Source organism: Myotis daubentonii, chromosome 6 (genome assembly GCF_963259705.1).
Source record: "Myotis daubentonii chromosome 6, mMyoDau2.1, whole genome shotgun sequence".
Lineage (NCBI taxonomy): Eukaryota > Metazoa > Chordata > Mammalia > Chiroptera > Vespertilionidae > Myotis > Myotis daubentonii.
The window spans coordinates 4,822,862-4,841,603 of NC_081845.1; the positions used below are offsets into that span (position 1 = coordinate 4,822,862).

The 18,742-nt window shown below is 46.1% G+C and overlaps 2 protein-coding genes across 3 annotated transcripts in view; one reads left to right on the forward strand and one right to left on the reverse strand.

The window, feature by feature from the left end:
- TULP4 (TUB like protein 4) overlaps window positions 1-2,906 on the reverse strand; it is a 146,755-nt gene extending 143,849 nt beyond the window's left edge. For both annotated transcript variants that reach the window (XM_059699934.1, XM_059699933.1), the window contains exon 1: window positions 2,768-2,906. The gene's annotated coding sequence lies outside the window, so the exon portion shown is untranslated. The remainder of the gene's footprint in view (window positions 1-2,767) is intronic.
- Window positions 1,478-14,759, forward strand: LOC132236746 (uncharacterized). Its single transcript, XM_059699945.1, has 4 exons — window positions 1,478-2,151; window positions 8,601-8,803; window positions 9,685-9,767; window positions 10,430-14,759. Exons 1-4 carry the CDS (start codon window positions 1,863-1,865, stop codon window positions 10,506-10,508), a joined length of 654 nt encoding a protein of 217 aa, XP_059555928.1. The 5' UTR covers window positions 1,478-1,862; the 3' UTR covers window positions 10,509-14,759.
- Window positions 14,760-18,742: the final 3,983 nt, after the last annotated feature.

Here is an 18,742-nt window from a genome sequence, read left to right on the forward strand (position 1 = left end):
GAAATTTGACATTTTATTTTTTAAAATTTATCTTTATTGTTCAAAGTATTACAGATGCCCTCCTTTGACCCTCTCCACCCCAACTTCTCCCTATTGTCTGTGTCCATAGGTTACGCATATCTATAATAATAAGAGAGTAATATGCTAATTAGACCGGATGACTTCTGGACATCATTTCTGACGAAGACGGGGCCACAGGGAAGCCAGCCCGGGTCCTGGGTGCCTGTGGGTGGCCTAAGGGAAGCCAGCTGGGATCCCAGGTGCCTGCTGGCGGCCAGAGGAAGGAAGCCCGGGTCCCGGGTGCCGGAGGGAAGCCGATGCAGGAGAGAAGCCGGTGCTGGCAGCTGGGAGAAGGAAGGCCTACTCTTGCACGAATTTTCATGCATCAGGCCTCTAGTATGCATATAAGTTCTTTGGTTAATCTCTTTCTACCACATCCCCTTACCTCTGAGATTCCTCAGTCTGTTCCATGTCTCTAGATCTATTCTGTTAGTCAGTTTATTTTGTTCATTAGATTCCACTTATAAGTGAGGTCATGTGATACCCATCTTTCTGACTGGTTTCTCTTAGCACAATACTCTCCAGGTCCCTCCATGCTGTCTCAAAGAGTAAGAGATCCTTCTATTAGAGTTTTGGTGAGAAAAAAAATGTGAGTCACCAAACTGCCACTCTTATGCCTCAATATGAAAACTAGAATGTTCGCCCTAACCGGTTTGGCTCAGTGGATAAAGTGTCAGCCTGCGGACTCAAGGGTCCCAGGTTCGATTCCGGTCGAGGGCATGTACCTTGGTTGCAGGCACATCCCCAGTAGGGAGTGTGCAGAAGGCAGCTGATCGATGCTTCTCTCTCATCGATGTTTCTCTCTATCCCTCTCCCTTCCTCTCTGTAAAAAATCAATAATATATTTTTTAAAAAAGAAAGAAAACTAGAATGTTCAATACGATATACATGTCTTTTCTAAATGAAAAAGTCACTTTTAAAATATATAGTAGCAAGTACATTATATTCTCATTTCTCAGGCACAGGAGGCAATCCTGGCTTTCCATTCTGTTCCCATGTCTGCAAGCTCCATGGTGTTAGTATTCGCTCTCCATGTGATCCCTCTAACTCAGCCTTACATACTTCTAACGCGGGAGGTCAACACCACCTCCCCCATCACAGGAAAACACAATACTTCCACAACCCTTGTTAAGACAGAACACGTAAATTCTAACAGGAAATTCGCATCCTCTAACAACTTTTCATACAAATTCAGTCCTAGTCTGTAGACGGAGGAGCTAAACACTAGCTGTGGCTACTCACAATTTATTCGTATACTCATTTCCACGACAGCAAACTATGAGGAAATGGAATGGGGACCGCTGAGACCCGCCCAGGCTGTCACTGCACAATGTTGACATCCACTTGCACACGGCGCTGGGAGACCGCCAGGGCTACGTGCAAGGTGCCCTGTCACTTCACCTCCATCACACCCAGCAAGCTGGTGCCGGGGCCTGGTGGTGACTGCCCTCCGGGGCCACGGCAGGGCTCCCAGTGGCCTGGCCTGCAAGGAACAAACTGAGAAATGGAAACCTAGATGCAGAGACAGAGGCATGAAGAAAGGGACCCCCCCCACACACACCCTCCCCCTCCCCAGAGGGAAATTCACATTCTTCAAAATCTTGGAAATAAGTGACTTTCCCTGTGCTTTTTAAAAACCTGCCTACTGGGTATCCTTAAGGAAACTTACTGAACGACTGCAAATACCTAGAGGAGGAGTCCCCGAGTAATAGAGAAATCCAGGAAACAGCTCCCTGCAAAGGGGGGGCAGGGGGGTGCAACTGTCCCCAAGGGGAGAAGTGTTAGGAGGCTTCCTGATCACCATGGCGACTCAGCAGGTAAGTCACATCCATTCAGAGGACGGGGTCCCCCTCACTTCCCCCAGAGCCCGAGGGCCCGCACCTTCCCAGCCTGGAAGCGAGGTGCCCGGGAAGGGCAGACGCCTCTCCCGAGCTGAGTGCCCGAGCGGGTCCAACTTCAGACCCGACCTCCCCTGCACCCGGTCGAGCAGCGCGGGGGAAAGAGGAAGGGCGGGCATCCCGAGCGGAATCTCCGTGATTGCACAGACCAGACCGCAGGAGCGCCAGCCTTTCCGTGCAGCTGCCACGACAGGTGACCGGGCCGCCGCGCAGACACCCCGCTCGCCCGGGCGTTCACGGCGGCGGCGGCGGCGGGCGGGCCGGGGGCCGGGGGAGGGAGGCGGGCTGGGGGCCCGGCGAGAAGGTGGGCAGGGGCTGCCGGGGAGCCCGCTCCGCGCGGCGCGGGGGAGGAAGGGGAGGAGCGCAGCCCGCCTCCCCGGGGGAACCGTTGGAAGGGGCTTTCTGGCTCCACAAGTCAGAAAGAAAAATGGCTCCGAGCCAGCCGCCTCCCGGTCTACACGCGAGCACACGCACCCGCGCTCCTCGTTCCCATTTTCCGATGCGCGAAACAAAAGGCGACCACGCTCCGCGGCGGCCAGCGCCGCCCGCAGCCCGGGCCGCCACCCTCTCCCCGCGCCCTCGGGAGGCCCCCCGAGACGGCCCGCGGCCCGCAGCCCGGCTGCCCGCCAGCCCGGGGCGCTGCCGCCGCCCGCCGCGCCCGGCAGAGGGGCCTGGCGGGGCTCGGGCCCCCCGCGCCCGCCTCGAGGGGACCGGCGCCCGGCCCGGCTCGGAGGACGCCCCGGGCTGCATCGGGCTCGCGGCCGCCGCGCGCGGAGGGCGATGGGGACGGCGGCCCCCGCCCGCCTCACCTCCGGGCGGCCGTGCGGCCCCGCGCTGCTCCGCGCCGCTCCGCCTGCAGCAGCCCCGCCGCCGCCTCCCCCCGCGTCTCGGTCGAGTCTCCGCCTCCCTCGGCGGCCGCCGCCGCCGCCGCCGCCGCCGCCGAAGGGCCCGGCGCCGCGCCACGTGACCGCGCCACGTGACCCCGAGCGGGCGGCAGCGCCTCCGCGCCGGCCTCGCGCCCTCGCGCCCGGGGGTGACCGCCCGCCCGCCCGCCGGCTCCGGGCCGGGGTCGCGGCCGCGCCACCGTCACCCGCTCCCCCAACGGAGCCCCTGCCCCACAGACCCAGGCGCATCCCGCAGCCCCCGCCCCTCGCGGCTGCTCCACGGCGTGGACCACAGTGGCCACGTGGGTCCCGCCCGGCCCGCCCAGAACTCCCGCCCGGCGGCACCGGACCCGGTGCGCCCCGACTCGGTGGGGCCGGAAGGGCACGTCCCGCCGTCGGCACCGGGAAGCACAGATCCGCTCGGACCGGGAACCGACGCTGCTCCCAACGAAGACAGTCATTGGAGAGCCCCTGATGGGGATGCCCCCAGAGTACCCCCTTTTCCAGGCGCCCTGGGGAAAAGGCCAGGAGCGTCACTGTAACGCACAAAGGGGGCAGGAGGGGGCGGGCGCCCCACCCAGGATGGACGACCTGCCGGGATGGACACTCCCTCCATCCAGGACGGAGCAGCAGTGCGGGGGTGCGGCTGTGTGCGGGTGTAGTTCTTTTAAAAACAGGCGGGATCGCCATCCTTTCCTCCTTGATTTGACGCATAAAATGCCCCAAACTGTTAAGTATAACAGCCACTCTTTGTAAGGGATCGGAACTTTTTCCTATTTTATGCCTAATTGCCAAATTTCTCAAATCAGCTTCATATGTAAGAATTCTTGCTTCTGTAAATTTCTGGATGTCAGAAAGAAAAAGTAGACTGAAGAGTTCTTAAATTCTGAAATTCCATGCCTAAGATTTCACAAGTGTTGGCAAGTGATACCTAGATTTTTTTAATTTTTAAAAAACATGATTTTTAAACAAGCAATACTTGCTTAAAAAACTGAAAATGTAACTCCCATTTGACCCTGTGATCCCACTTCTAGGAATATATCCCAAGAAACCAGAAACACCAATCAGAAAGGATATATGCACCCCTATGTTCATAGCAGCACAATTCACCATAGCTAAGATCTGGAAACAGCCTAAGTGCCCATCAGTAGATGAATGGATTAGAAAACTGTGGTACATCTACACGATGGAATACTATGCTGCTGTAAAAAGGAAGGAACTCTTACCATTTGCAACGTCATGGATGGAACTGGAGAGCATTATGCTAAGTGAAATAAGCCAGTCAATAAAGGAAAAATACCACATGATCTCACTCATTCATGGACAATAGAGACCATTATAAACTTTTGAACAATAATAGATACAGAGGCAGAGCTGCCTCAAACAGATTGTCAAACTGCAGCGGGAAGGCCGGGGAGGGTTGGGGGGCAGGAGGTAGGGGGGTAAGAGATCAACTAAAGGACTTGTATGCATGCATATAAGCATAACCAATGGACATAAAACACTGGGTGATAGGGGAGGCTAGGGGACTGTCTAGGGCGGGGGGATAAAATGGATACATATGTAATACCCCTTGTAATACTTTAAGCAATAAAAAAAAAAAACATGATTTTTAAACAAGCAATACTTGCTTCATGCAAATACATTAATACTTCTATTAATGCACTTAATAGAAGTATTGATATTAGTATTATTTGATAACAATATAGCACACCAAAATATTGAAATCTTTTAGAAAAAATACATTTAGTTATTATATTAAACGTAAAAGATATTAATCCTCATTCAACGAGACAACTATTATGCTTCAACTGAGAGCTCAACATTATTATAACACTAGAGCCCCGGTGCACAAAATTCGTGCACAGGTAGGGTCCCTAGTCATGGCCAGCCATCAGGGCCAATCAGGGCCTTCCTGCTGTGGGCCAGGGCCTTCCTTAGTTCCTCGCTACCCCCTGCTGGTCATAGTGAGCCATGGAACTCCCAAGAGGACAATTTGCATATTAGCCTTTTATTATATAGGACTAGAGGCCCAGTGCACAAAAATTTGTGCACTCGGGGGGGAGGGGGGGTCCCTCAGCCCGGCCTGTGCCCTCTCGCAGTCTGGGACCCCTCGGGAGATAACGACCTGCTGGCTTAGGCCTGCTCCTGGGTGGCAGAGGGCAGGCCCAATCCCTAGGTGCAGCCCCTGGTCGGGCTCAGAGCAGGGCCGATTGGGGAGTTGGGGCGCCACCCCGTCATGCACACAGCAGGGTAGATTGGGAGGTTGTGATGCCACCCTCAGTCACGCTCAGGGTAGGGCCAATTGGGGGGTTGGGGCACCGTCCCCTGTCACACTCAAGGCAGGGTCGATGGGGAGGTTGCGGCACCACCCACTGTCACGCACAGAGCAGGGCCAATCAGGGGGTTGGGGCCCTGCCCCCGTCACACACAGAGCAGGGCTCATCAGGGGGTTGGGGCACCGCCCTCTATCACCCACAGAGCAGGGCCGATCAGGGGGTTGGGGCGCCGCCACTCTCACACTCAGGGCAGGGCCAATGGGGAGGTTATGGCTCTACCCCATCACATACAGAGCAGGGCCCGTGGTGGGGGGGGGGGTTGGGGAGCTCCCCCCTATCAGGCACAGAGCAGGGCTGCTCAGGGGGTTGGGGCCCCGCCCCCTGTCACACACAGAGCCGCAGGGCGATCAGGGGGTTTGGGCGCTGCCCCTGTCACACTGATCCCGGTGCCGGGAGGCATATTACCCTTTTACTATATACGGTAGAGGCCTGGTGCATGGGTGGGGCCGGCTGGTTTGCCCTGAAGGGTGTCCTGGATCAGGGTGGGGGGTCCCCACTGGGGTGCCTGGCCAGTCTGGGTGAGGGGCTGAAGGCTGTTTTCAGGCTGGGAGTGACTGAAGTTCCCAACCACTCCTTTTTTTCTTTTTTTTCTTTTTATTCTGGGCCAGCTTTACCTTGAGGCTTGGCTCCAGCTCTTAGGCCTCCCTGGCCTTTGCTTACAATGTTGCGAATCTTCTGGCTGAAGTCAGGCGGTATTTGTTACAATGTTTCTTAAACTGCCCGCTCAGAGGCCTGCGGCCGCAGGCGGGGAACGTTGGTTTCCTCCAACGATCCTCCGTCACTGAGGCAAGCAAGCCTCATGTTAGTTTCAAGCTGCCTGGCTGCCGGCGGCCATCTTGGCTGACAGTTAATTTGCATATCTCGCTGATTAGCCAATGAAAAGGGTAGCGGTCGTACGCCAATTACCATGTTTCTCTTTTATTAGTGTAGATGATGGGGGAACCAAAGGAAGTAAACAAGATAGCCCTTACCCTCAAAGTGCCTCTCTCTCTCTCTCTCTCTCTCTCTCTCTCTCTCTCTCTCTCTCTCACACACACACACACACACAGAGGGGTAAGCAATCAGAGCCTGGAGAAAGAAAACATTTTTAATCTGACCCTAAGATCAGACTTTAAAGAGTTACTAAAAGGAATAATGTTAAGATAAGACTGCATTGGAAGAACTTCCTAAATATAATCGACATAACAAAATTAAAAGTATTTAGCCAATACCATCAAGACTGAACAACACAGGTGTTCTTTCTTATGCAAAATGAAAAAATGTTAACCTTGAAACCATTCTTTTCCTAATAGCATGTTTTCCTTAGGGCCCACATGCATAACCTGTCTTTTATTCAAGCACTGTTAGGCACACAGGCAGCCAACTTTGGGTGCATCTGTAAAGGCCCTCAAATGTGTTTGCTACCTAGTGTCCATGGTTATGTAAATGGTCTTTGGAGCAAGTTACCTCCATTGAAATCCTGCTTCTACCACCACAAATGACAATAACAAGATTCCTAACACTGCTCCTGTAAGCATACATTCTGCTTCCTAACTACTCACAGGGCTGTTGAAAGAATTAAACGGTGTGGCTGAGTGGTTGAGCGGCAACCTACGAACCAGGAGGTCACAGTTTGATTCCCGGTCAGGGCGCATGCCTGGGTTTCAGGCTTGATCCCCAGTGGGGGGGCATGCAGAAGGCAGCCAATTGCTGATTCTCTCTCATCATTGATGTTTCTATCTCTCCCTCTCTCTTCCTCTCTGAAATCAATAAAAATATATATTTTTAAAAATAAAGTACTTAATATAGTGCCTGATACATAATAGCTACTCAATCAAAAATAATAGCTCATGCCGAAACCGGTTTGGCTCAGTGGATAGAGCATCGGCCTGCGGACTGAAAGGTCCCAGGTTCGATTCCGGTCAAGGGCATGTACCTTGGTTGCGGGCACATCCCTAGTAGGAGATGTGCAGGAGGCAGCTGATTGATGTTTCTCTCTCATCGATGTTTCTAACTCTCTATCTCTCTCCCTTCCTCTCTGTAAAAAATCAATAAAATATATTAAAAAAAATAATAGCTCAGGTTTGTGAAACACTTCCTATGGGCCAAACTCTGTACCTTGTTGGTTCTTATTTTTACTATTCTTTCCATTCTGACTCTTGGTGGGTGCCTTACCCACCACCATCCCTTAGGGATCTATTCTCTCTCTGCCTTTTGAGGATGAAAATGGTTTTCTTATGTTAACTTGAAGGCTCATTTATAGCAATCTATTAAATATATTGTGAATTTACATCTTAAGCTTTAATAAAAAGTCTATGAAATGAAAATGATCGGCTCTCATTTGGAAATCTGAGGCAACTGGGAGCCATTAGGAAGGAGATTTGGCAAAGGGGACCCTTCCACTGGCCTTTGAAATCCCGTTCATCCAACAATTCTCATTTTGTTGTGTTCAAAAGACTTAAATATTAGAAAACTTGGCAACACATTTGAAGAAAGTAAATCAATCCATATTGTTAAATAGAAATTACTAGAAGAAAGTGTCTGTCCTTCATGATGTTGACTCTATTAACTGGCTGTCCTTACTACCCTGATCTAGTTTCCAAGAGTTCTGAGAGATACGTGACTTTTCTGTGAAGAAGTATGCTATCCTTGTCTTGGGTCACAGAGTGAGCTCAGAGCTCAAGTTGGATCTGATAGGCATCTTGGTAACAATCTGACAATCAGGTTGAGGTGGAAATATTGTACACTCATCATCTGGCTGTGGAACTAGGAAGAAGTATGGGCCTAGCATGGTAGCTGAGCTCGACTGACTCGAAGGCTGGGACTGAAGGCACGAGGCATCAGGAATCACAGCCAGGCACTCTCCCTCCCAGGAGCACACCCATGCATTTCCTTCCCCCTTTCCTGCCTGTCCCCCACCCTGGCACATATCCCCTAACCTCTAAGGGACCGTATGAGACTTGCAACCAGGGGAGCAATGGGCAGCAGCAGCTCATCCCAGGCTCACCCCCTGAACCTGTCTCCAAGGCCCCCTTTTCTCAAACTTCCCAGTGAGCCAAAGCAGCCCAGCTATGGCTCTCCTGTTGCATCTTCTATGCCCTTCCTTGTTTCACTCTCCTAAGTATATTTTTGCTGCAGTCAACAAATTCTTGCTTTTCTACACACACACACACACACACACACACACACACACACACACACACACACACGGAAATCACAGCCAGTGCCTGGGTTGGTCTCGGTATCCCTCTCTCGCCATCATGTTACTATAGGAGTTCCAGATATGAACATCCAGTTTCTGCTGACTCAAGCCTTTCAGCCACCACAACATTCAGGCTAGGGATCGGGACCGTGGATCCTGGACATAGGAATACGGGAGGTGTCCATGGCAAAGGAGCTAGAGCTTTTGGAGAATTAAATGCAAGCCTTTTGTCTTTCAGTGGATCCTGAGAGACAAACAAGCAGTGCCCGTCTAGGCTTCATCACAGGAAGACAGCATTCAGAACGAGGAGGAAATGTCCGAGGCGCATGTACTCAGCACAGCCAGGTACCTCCACTGCTTCTCCCAGCTCTGACACTACCACAGTCCCAGTTTAAGGACATGGATAAGCTGGAGCACAACCTAGGAAGGCTGAGCAGGAGGGTAAGGACTCTGGAAGCTGTATTATAATGTACAGTTTTATAACTCGCTGGTAAAGACAATAGGGATGCTCAGTGTGGAGAGAGACAGAGGAAATGTGGGTGAATATCATCGTGTGGGCATAGTATTACTTTTTCATTACTGAGCTGCTACTTTGGACGGAGCACTGTCCAAGAGCCAGTGTGTGGTTTATGGGAGGGGATGTGGTTCAGGTAAGAGCCTTGTAACAGGATGGTAAGATCGCCTGGAGCCCACTCATGCCTCTGCTTTAACTCCTACGAGCTAGGCTGGACAGTCAGAGGGCAAGGTCCTTCTTCATGGCTCAGTCTTAAAAGCCCAGAGCCTCTCCTCAGCCAACTGCCTCCTCTTCCCCATCCTGCGGGGTGCTGCTGAGTGAGGCTACACCTGCACCGCTGTCTAGGACTGGAAGTGCTGCCCAGCTCCTCTGCAAGGAGGAGGATGGGAAGCATCTGCCCTGCTGTCTCAGGGTCCTCATCTCAGAGGCCTGAAGAGCAGAACAGAGCGGATGGACTCTGTGGCCTGCACCTGGGGCTGGTCAGAAAATAGCTTTTGCCCCAGCTGGTTTAGCTCAGTGGCTAGAGATCAGCCTGCGGACTGAAGGGTCCCGTGTTCAATTCTGGTCAAGGGCACATACCTCGGTTGCAGGCTCAATCCCCTGGCCCTGGTGAGGGCTTTCTATGGGAGGCAACCAATCGATGTGTCTCTCTCACATCAATGTTTCTTTCTCTCTGTCTCTCCCCCTCCCTTCTACTCTCTCTGAAAAAAAAGCAATGGAAAAATAGCCTTGGGTGAGGATAAATATATAAAAATAAGTATAGCTATTAAAAAAAAAGTTTCTATAATCGTCTCTTTCCCCCATCCAGGAGAAGAGAGGAGGGGAGCAGGCCACCATACTTTGGCCAGTCGAAGCTTCATTCTTCTTCCTCCTAGTCCTTTCCTCCTTGAGGTGGGTCCTTTAGGCAGCCTGAATTCTGACCAGTCCATTGTCTGAGTAGGTAAATGTTGCCAGGTACCATTTTTTCTTCTAGCAGAGTAGTCAGTGGTCTTCTGAAAGGGACAGAATTGGCCTTAGTTCAGCAACTACTAAAGCAGGTAGACACCCTTGTCTTGGGTAAACTTCTTGTTTTTCCTGGCAGTGTCTTAGAACTGCCTCACCTCGTAACATGCAGAATTGATCTCTGGGAAGAGGAGTGATTTGTGAAAGATTCCAATGAACCACCCTAGGCCAACCTGCCAATGGAGGGTTGGGAGGGCTGGTGGGAAGGAATGCCCTGAACTGAGGGAGAGAGCAAGCAGATAGAAGCTGTGACCTGCGCCTGGGGCTGGTCAGGGGAAGCTGGCCACGACATCCCAAGGCTGTGTGCTAAAGCCACTTCTGACAAAAACCTCAGGAGGCTGGCTGCTCTGGGAGGCTGCTTGAATGAGAGCCCTGGAGTCAGGAGCAGAGGGGCTGTAGGGCTTGGGACTGAAGACAGTTAGGATATCAGGCTTGTAGCTGAAGCATGATACAATGAAACTGACTTCACTCAAATATCAAACACCGAGAATACTTTGGGCTTATCTGTTATTTATATATAACCTGTTTGTTATATCTTGTCTTTGTTTTAGCCACCACGTGGAAGAACCAGAACTGAAGAACAGACATGGCCACAAGGCCTGGGTTGTCATCCAGACCACCACTTGCTGACGATGTGTTTGGGTACATTACTCCATCTCTCCAGCCTTCATTCCTCAGCCTGTAAAATGGGGAGGGATGTTGGTCCCTGATCCTTTCCAACTCTAAGGTTCTATAGCTTTTTCAATGAACTTGTTGTGGAGAGGAAGACATAAGGCTTCCCTATCGATTGGAATATTTACTCCAACCTACCACAAGGAATATTTCATTATACTAAGCCATGTGAACATGAAGAACAAGGTTAACTTGCTGAAGCAATTTTAGGTTGGTTTTCCTCTTCCTAGCTGAAAAATCGACCCAGATGTTTACCAATAGGATCGATGGATACAAATATCAAGTCATACCTATATACCTAAGCATTAAATTCCAAAGAAAATGACTTTTTAGATACTCAATAACGTTTGTTGAGGAAGGTAGAGGAAGAGACGCTCTGAAAGATTTAAGTATTTAAGTACTATTTAAGAATCAGACTGTAGATGAAATAAGTCCCAGCAACGATTTGCATACATTGAAGTAGACTTACTCAAAATAATGTGCGTTTGGGATATTGTAGCAGAGATGGGTAACTTTGACCTTAGGAGAAAAACGATTAAGTCTATAGTTTACTATTATATCCCCATCTCTAGTGCCCAGAACAGGGGCACGTAGTGATTAAATGTGTGATGACTAATTGAATGAATGAATAAGTAACAAATCTGGATGGATGATGGATAGATGAATCATTTAACCATGAATGAATAAATCAAGCATTCATGTGAAAGCTATAATGGTTTGGAAAAAATAACACTAAACATTTGTGGAAAAGGTTCACATGTTAACTAGTATTTGTTTCTGGATATTTAAAGTAAAAGGATAACTGGAGGTATTCAAGAATAAACAGATTGGGCAGCGACTTGGCAGGTGTGTGAGATGGGATAAAGAAGGTTCAGCTTGGAAAGGTGATTGGACTAGTTTTGTCTTGATATTCTCTGATCTTTTAAATAAAGTGATTAATAAAGTTAAGGATCCTATAGTTGGCTATTTTAACAATTATCTTTAGGTTTTCAAGTTATAATTTTTAAGAAGTAAAAAAACATGAGATGAAAAATCTATATCTTTAAATAGTGTTCATATTACACACCAAAGTAATAATAAATTAAGTACATATAATTATAGGCAAGGTACCTTGCAGGAACTAATCAGCTTCTAGATTCTGCACTTGCAAACCTAAACACATACAGAGATAATAATACCATTTGTTATGACATTGTGAAAAATATTTGGTTTTGATATTATATTTAAGAAAGACTTAGATCTTATATGAAAAATTTCAGAGAACGAGGAGGAAAATATATACTAATATCCATTCATTTCACTAAGGAAAAATTCTAAATATTAATTTTGTTCATCTTCAAAAGATTGAAAGATGGAATGGGAAGTTGGCTTAGAGAAATAAGATAACACAAAGTCCACAGATTGAATAGTTTTCCAAGAAGTGATTCTATTAAATATATACATACATATATATATGGCATTTATATATATATGTCTTAAACAGTACATACTTTTTGCCGCATCTCCGAACAATAGAAGAGATGCTATGGAGAGGTAGACTAGTAGCCTAGCAACCTGAAATTAGTGAGACATGTCCCCTTTGGTTTACTTGATTTAAATCAAGATTTTCAAGAGCAACTATGAGATAAATGACAAAAATGTAAAAACTCATAATGTTAGCACCACACAATGTATATCAAATCATCAAATTGTATACCTTAAATATATGCAACTCTTCATGGTCAAATATTCTATATAAGAAAAGCTTAATATGCAAATTGTTCAACTGGGAGTTCAAGCACTCGCTATGACGTGCGCTGATCACCATGTGGCAGCATGGAACATGGCGGGTATTGGCAGGCAGCGGGTGGCAGTGGAGGCACTGCCGGCCCCGATGGGCCCTGATGAGAGCAGGAACACGGTGGGATGGTGGAGCAAGTGAGCAGGCGGCGCTAGGCCAAGGTGGGTGCTAGCGGGGCCACTGCCTGGCCCCCAGGCACTGAGGAAGCTGGGGGCGGCGGAGAGAGCCCCGGCCGGATCAATCATCGGGCAGGATAGTGGAGAAGATGAGGGGGCAGCGGCAGGCCACAGCAGGGTGCCAGGCGGGGCTGCTGGGCTGTGAGGTTGGGGACACGAGCTGGGGCCCAATCACCGCAGGCCACCCCGAGGGAACCCACCTATGCACAAATTTGTGCACTGGGCCTCTAGTACCTCAATAAGAACAAAAATAGCACTTATGAAGACTAAATGAGTTAAGAACAAGTAAAAAGAAAATAGGAAAATATTTTAAATTTAATAAATATGAAGGTTGAACAATAAAATGGCTCTTGCTGATGAAGACGGCTCTTTTTGTTTAATAGTAGAGGACATTTGGAAGTCTAAGGGTAAATTTGAGGTCTGAGGCCGAGAAAGCTTTTGTAAAGCTTTCTATACAGTGGTCTCAAAAGAAGAAGAAAAAGTAAGTATACTGTTTTTAATCCCCAAATGTGGATGTTTATAAAGTAAAAAGTTACCTTTTTTAATTTTTTGGCAATACAAGGAAAATGCATTATTTCTGTTAGAAATTAAGTCTGAAATCTAAATCAAATTCATTTATTCCAATATACTGCTTCTCAGAAAAATTATATATAGTTTGTAGCAGCATTTTATTTCTCTGAACACTGCACAGAGCGCAAAGAAAGGACAAATTCTAGGTCATGGATGGTCTGGATCCCCAAAGCAAATAGTGTCATTTCAAACTCTAGGTCAGAGCTCCTCCTACTGGAATAACATACTCAGTACAAGATATTAGACTTGGTCAAGACTCAAAAAAATTTCTTTTAAATATTTTTATTGATTTCAGAGAGGAAGGGAGAGGGAGAGAGAGATATAAACATCAATGATGCGAATCACTGATTGGTTGACACTGGGGATCGAGCCCGCAACCTAGGCATGTGCCCCTGACCGGAATTGAACCTGGGACCCTTCAGTCCACAGGCCAACCCTTCAATCACTGACCCAAACTAGATAGGGCAAGACTCAAATTTTTAACAGATGTTAATAGCACTGTCAGATATTCAATAGGTCACAAATTCCTTCTTTGTGATAGGGGGAAAATTTCACATCAAGTGCTAATTTTTAAACATCTATACTATATCTTCCGTCACCTTATAACTGGCATGTACTTTGAGATTTGGGTTAACATTTACATAGGACTTATGACCTACCTGGCAATATTCTGTTTAAAAATATTCATATAACCCTAACAACAACTATATGAGGAAGGAACTGCTCTGATCTTATTTTATGGGTGAGGAAACTGAGGTACATGATACATCTTATTTCCTATGTATTTGCGGTTTTAATGTTCTTGTAAATGGTATTTCTAAAATTTTATTTTTCAGCCTTTCATTGGTGATATAGAAAAATTGACTTTTGTTTATTGCTGTAGTATCCTATGACTTTGTTAAATTCAATTGTCTTTTTAGATTTTATAAGGTTTTCAACATATACATACAATCTTGTTGTCTGTGAATACAACAGTTTTTCTTTTACAATTGCATGCCTGTTATTTCTTTTTCTTGACTTATTGTACTAGCTAGGAAATTAGAAGTATAATAATGATTAGAAATGGTAAAATGGATATTCTTGCCTTGTCCCCAGTTCTAGAGGGGAAGCATTCTTTTTTTTTTCTTTTTTGCTATTCTATATTAATTGTAGTTATTTCAATAGGTGCACTTAATAGATTTAGGAAGGTCCCATATTTTTCTACTTTATGGAGTTTTGTTTAAATCATGAATGAGTGTTAAATTTTGTCTCATACTTTTTTCTGCCTATATTTCATGATCATATGGTTTTTCTCCTGTATTCATTCTATTAATGTGAGTCATAGCAATTGATTTTTGAATGTTGAAATAATCTTGCTCATATGGTTATGATGCATTAGTCTTGTTATATATTGCTGATTTAAAAAATATATATCTCCTTGTTGTATATTGCTAGATTCCATTTGGTATGTTTTGTAAGGATTGTTGTGTCTATTCTCATGAGAGAATTTAGTTGATAATTTTTCTTGCAGTATTTGTCCAGGCTTGGTGTCAGGGTTATGTAGGCCTCATAAAATGAGTTGGGAAGTGTTCTTTACTATTTTCTCAAAGAGTTTGTGTAAAAAGGTATTTCTTCCTTAATGTCAGATAGAATTTCAGCTGGGCCTATAGTTTTGTGTGATTTTTAAATTAAACATTCAATTTTTAAACTTTTCAACTTTACCTTTTATCTTGTGTTGGTTTTGATATATTTTATTTTTTCAAGGAATTTATGTATTTCATCTAAATTGTCAAATTGGCATAAAGTCCTTTGTAATTTTTTTATTATGCTTTTAATCTGTAGGATCTATAATGATATCCTCTCTTTCATCCCTGGCGTTTCTCATTTATGTTTTCTTTTCTTCCCATCCTTTGAAATTCACTGAGACTTGTTTTATGAGCCAGTGAACGCTCTGAGAGTGGTGACTATTGCATGTGCACTTGAAAAGAATGAGGATTCTACTTTTGTCAGGGGAAGTGTTCTGTAAATATCAAATGGATCGACAGTTATCAAATCTTCTGTATCCTTACTCACCTTATACTTTCTCTGGCTCCAGCTCTGGAATCAGCCATTCCTCCAAGGACTCTTTTTAGTGTAGAATAACATTTAGAAACCAAGATCTGGGGCTTTTGCTATGAGGGCATCATTGCTTCTAGGTCCTTTCAGGAGACAGAAGACATTTTTGCGCACACACACATTTATAATAATTTCTAGATCTGTATAAAAATTACATATTTATCATGAGTTATATTTCCAATTCCAACAACATTCCTGTATCCTTTCCAGCCTTCCCCCTTTCCATGTAAATGTCTTCTCAATGAGAAACTTGGTTCCTAATATCCTCAATACATTTAATTACTAGTGGCCTGGTGCACAGATTTGTGCACATTGAAAGGGAAATAATTAGAAGAAATATTTTAATATTGCTATTTGCCCTTTCTCCCTCAGCACCTGGGAGCTGGGTGGCAGCCCCACCCCCTGCCCCCACCGCTGGCAGCCATCTGCGGGGTGATCGGGCCCCTGCTCGCACCTGCCTTGGCCTGGCCCTGCCCGCTCACCTGCTCCACCATCCCGCAGCCATGGTCCCACTCTCATCAGGGCCCATTGGGACCGGCAGCACCTCCACTGCCACCTGCTGCCAGCACTGCATCACTGATGCCTGCCGTGTTCCACGCTGCCCCCTGGTGGTTAGAGCACGTCACAGCGAGCGGTTGAACTCCCAGTCTACCAGTAGAACCACCACCCGAGGGGACAATTTACATATTAGGCTTTTATTATATAGGATTTGCTCAACCAGTTAACTTATTTGCTCAATGTAGCCAATTTCCCACCCACTCTCTCCAACACCTCCCTTTACTACCTCTGCACCCTCCTCCCACTGCTCTGTGTTCTCTGTCACCAAAGCCCCCTTTCTCCCACATCCTCAGCCACCAGGGCATCCCACAGTTGTCTCTGGAGTGTCCCTATCCCTCTGCCATGGCCCTTCTGGAACCCTGGGACATCCTGCTACTGTATTCTGTGTAGCATGCTCCCGCACAGCCCCTCCTCCAATGCCAGAATTTCTGTGGCAGGAGGGAAAGAAAAAAGAGGATAGGAAGGGAAAAAATAAAGAAAACATTTTTAAGGTCTTTTATATCTTTCCATCTACTTACTCTGTCTCTCTGGGCTCCTCATTCTTCCCAGCAGACCTGGCCTTTCTTCTGGTATCATTTCCCGTCAGCCTGAAGAACATCTTTTAGGATTTCTTGTAACACAGATCTGCTGATGACAAGTCTCCAAGCTTTTCTATCTGAAATGTTTTATTTTGACTTCAGACTTGAAGGATATTTTTAGAATTCTATTTTGACTTTTCTTTCACTTTCAGCAATTTAAACGTGTGTTTCCATTGTCTTCTGGCCTTCATTGTTTTTCATGATATATGTGGTGAGTGTATTTTTTCCTCTGGCTGCTTTCAGAGATTTTCCTGTATCTTTGGTTTTAGCATTTTGACTATATTGTGCATAAGTATGGCTTTTCTTTGCATCTGTCCTGCAGTCCTATTAACTTCTTAAATCTGTGGGCTAATGTCTCTTTAGGTGTTCTGAGACTCCATTTCAGTGTGTGTAGAGTTCCCCACATCAATAAGCAATTCTCAAATACCAGCAGAGTGCCTGAGAATTTAATTCAATTCTGACACTGTCCACCCAGAGATAGCTCCAGATTCCACAGGTTCTGGGCTCAGACCTACAAGACTGCACACTCACCCACCACACACAGGCTGTCACCTTACTTCTGACCAACTGGCTATAAATCAGAGGTTCCCACAAACCCCTCTCCTTGGGTTCTATTAACTTGCTAGAGTGAGTCACAGAAGGAAGAAAAACATTTTACTTAGGAGATCACCAGTCTATTATAAAAGGATATCACTAAGGAACAGCCAGATGGAAGAGATGAACAAGGCCAGGTAGTGGGAAAGGGCATGGAGTTTCTATGCCTTCTCCAGGTGCGCCGCTCTCCCCAAACCTCCATGTGTTCACCAACCTGGAAGCTCCCTAAACCCATCCTCTCGGGTATTTATGGAGGCTTCATTATATAGGCATGATTGATTAAATTACTGACTATTGGCAATTCATTCACCCTCCAGCCCCTCTCCCCTCCCAAGGTCGGGATGAAAGTAGGAATGAAAGTTCCAACCCTCTAATCACATGAGTGGCTCTCTTGGCAACCAGCCCCCATCCTTACGTGCTTCCAAAAGACACCTTTATAATTCTCAACACTTAGGAAATTCCAAGGGCTTGGGGAGTTGTGAGTCAGGAACTGTGGACTAACACTACACGAACCAGTATATGACAAATATATTTTGGTTATCTGAATGGCCAAATATACATTTCTTATAAATCATGGCATTGCAATGTTGTTCAATAATTTTTGAAAATTATCAGCCATTTTCTTATTATATCAAAATTTAGAATAGTAACTTGCCCCAAATCACTATTCAATGATAAAACAGATTCAAACACAGAATTCTTGATGCCAAATTTCATGGTATTAACCATTATGCTATACTTTTTTATTGAAACAAATGTAGGTATATTAGTACTAGAATAAAATATTCACATTTAGAAACTTTTAATGGAAATCTTCAAAGCTATACAAAAGCAGACAGAATATTAATATTAACTAAAATGCAGACTTCATGCAAATTTTCTTAGATTTCACCTAGTGTCCCTTTCCTGTTTCCAGATCCCTTCACATTTAGTCATCAGGTCTCGTTAGTCTTTTCTGGCCGTTTTTCAGTCTTGCCTTGTTTTTTATGGCCTTTGTGGTTTTGAGGCGCACTGGCCAGATATTTGGTAGAATTCCCTTAAATTTGTGTTGGTCATAGTAAGACTGGGATGATTGTTTTTTAGGAAGAAAACCACAGAGGTGAAGTACCCTTCTCATGGCATCATATTAGGGGTACATGTTCTTAGCATGACTTATTTCTGATGTTAACCCTGATCGCCTGGCTAAGGTAGTCTTTTCCAGGTTTCTCCACTGTACAGTTACTTTTCACCTGGTCTAAACCTACTCTTTGGAAGCAAGTCACAGTGCAGCAAATACTTACTGTAGGGGACTAAGTTCCACCTAGACTGAACAGCATCCACATAAGAAATCTGGAGAATGAAAAAAAAGAAAAAGAAGAAAAAAAAAAGAAATCTGGAGAGACTCCCGATAATTTTAAAGGTTGAGAAGCACTGATCTAAGTCAACTTTCACTTTATCCCTCTTGGTCTAGGGATAGACAAGTGAAAGATTCTGGAAAGATTTTCCACCTCAATAAAAAGAGAGCTACACCAGGGGGAAGTTTTTCCTTATTTTCTCTGCTGGCAAGTGGAGTCTTCCTTCCCTTGTGTGGGCTGCTGGTATGAATATAATACCTTGGAGTGGCAGCCAATGACTACTTGTGATCATGAGACAGTAAGCCAGGAACCAAAAGCCAACATGATTAGGATGGCAGAACAGAAGCAGGGTGAACACCTGGAGCTATGTCTCCAGACTTCTTGTTACATTAGACAATTAAACTTCTTCATTGCTTAAATAACTTCGCTGGTGTTCTTCAAGTTAAAAGCATTACAGATACAGATGCCTCATCCATCTTTTTAAAATCTGTATCCTTTACATCTAGGA

Bases quoted from the DNA above. Each gene is read 5' to 3' on its own strand.
- LOC132236746 (XM_059699945.1), top strand. From the start codon at position 1,863: ATGGCGACTCAGCAGGTAAGTCACATCCATTCAGAGGACGGGGTCCCC. The intron at 2,152-8,600 runs GTGACCGGGCCG...TTTGTCTTTCAG, and splicing joins CCGTGCAGCTGCCACGACAG to TGGATCCTGAGAGACAAACA. The intron at 9,768-10,429 runs GTGGGTCCTTTA...TCTTTGTTTTAG, and splicing joins CTAGTCCTTTCCTCCTTGAG to CCACCACGTGGAAGAACCAG.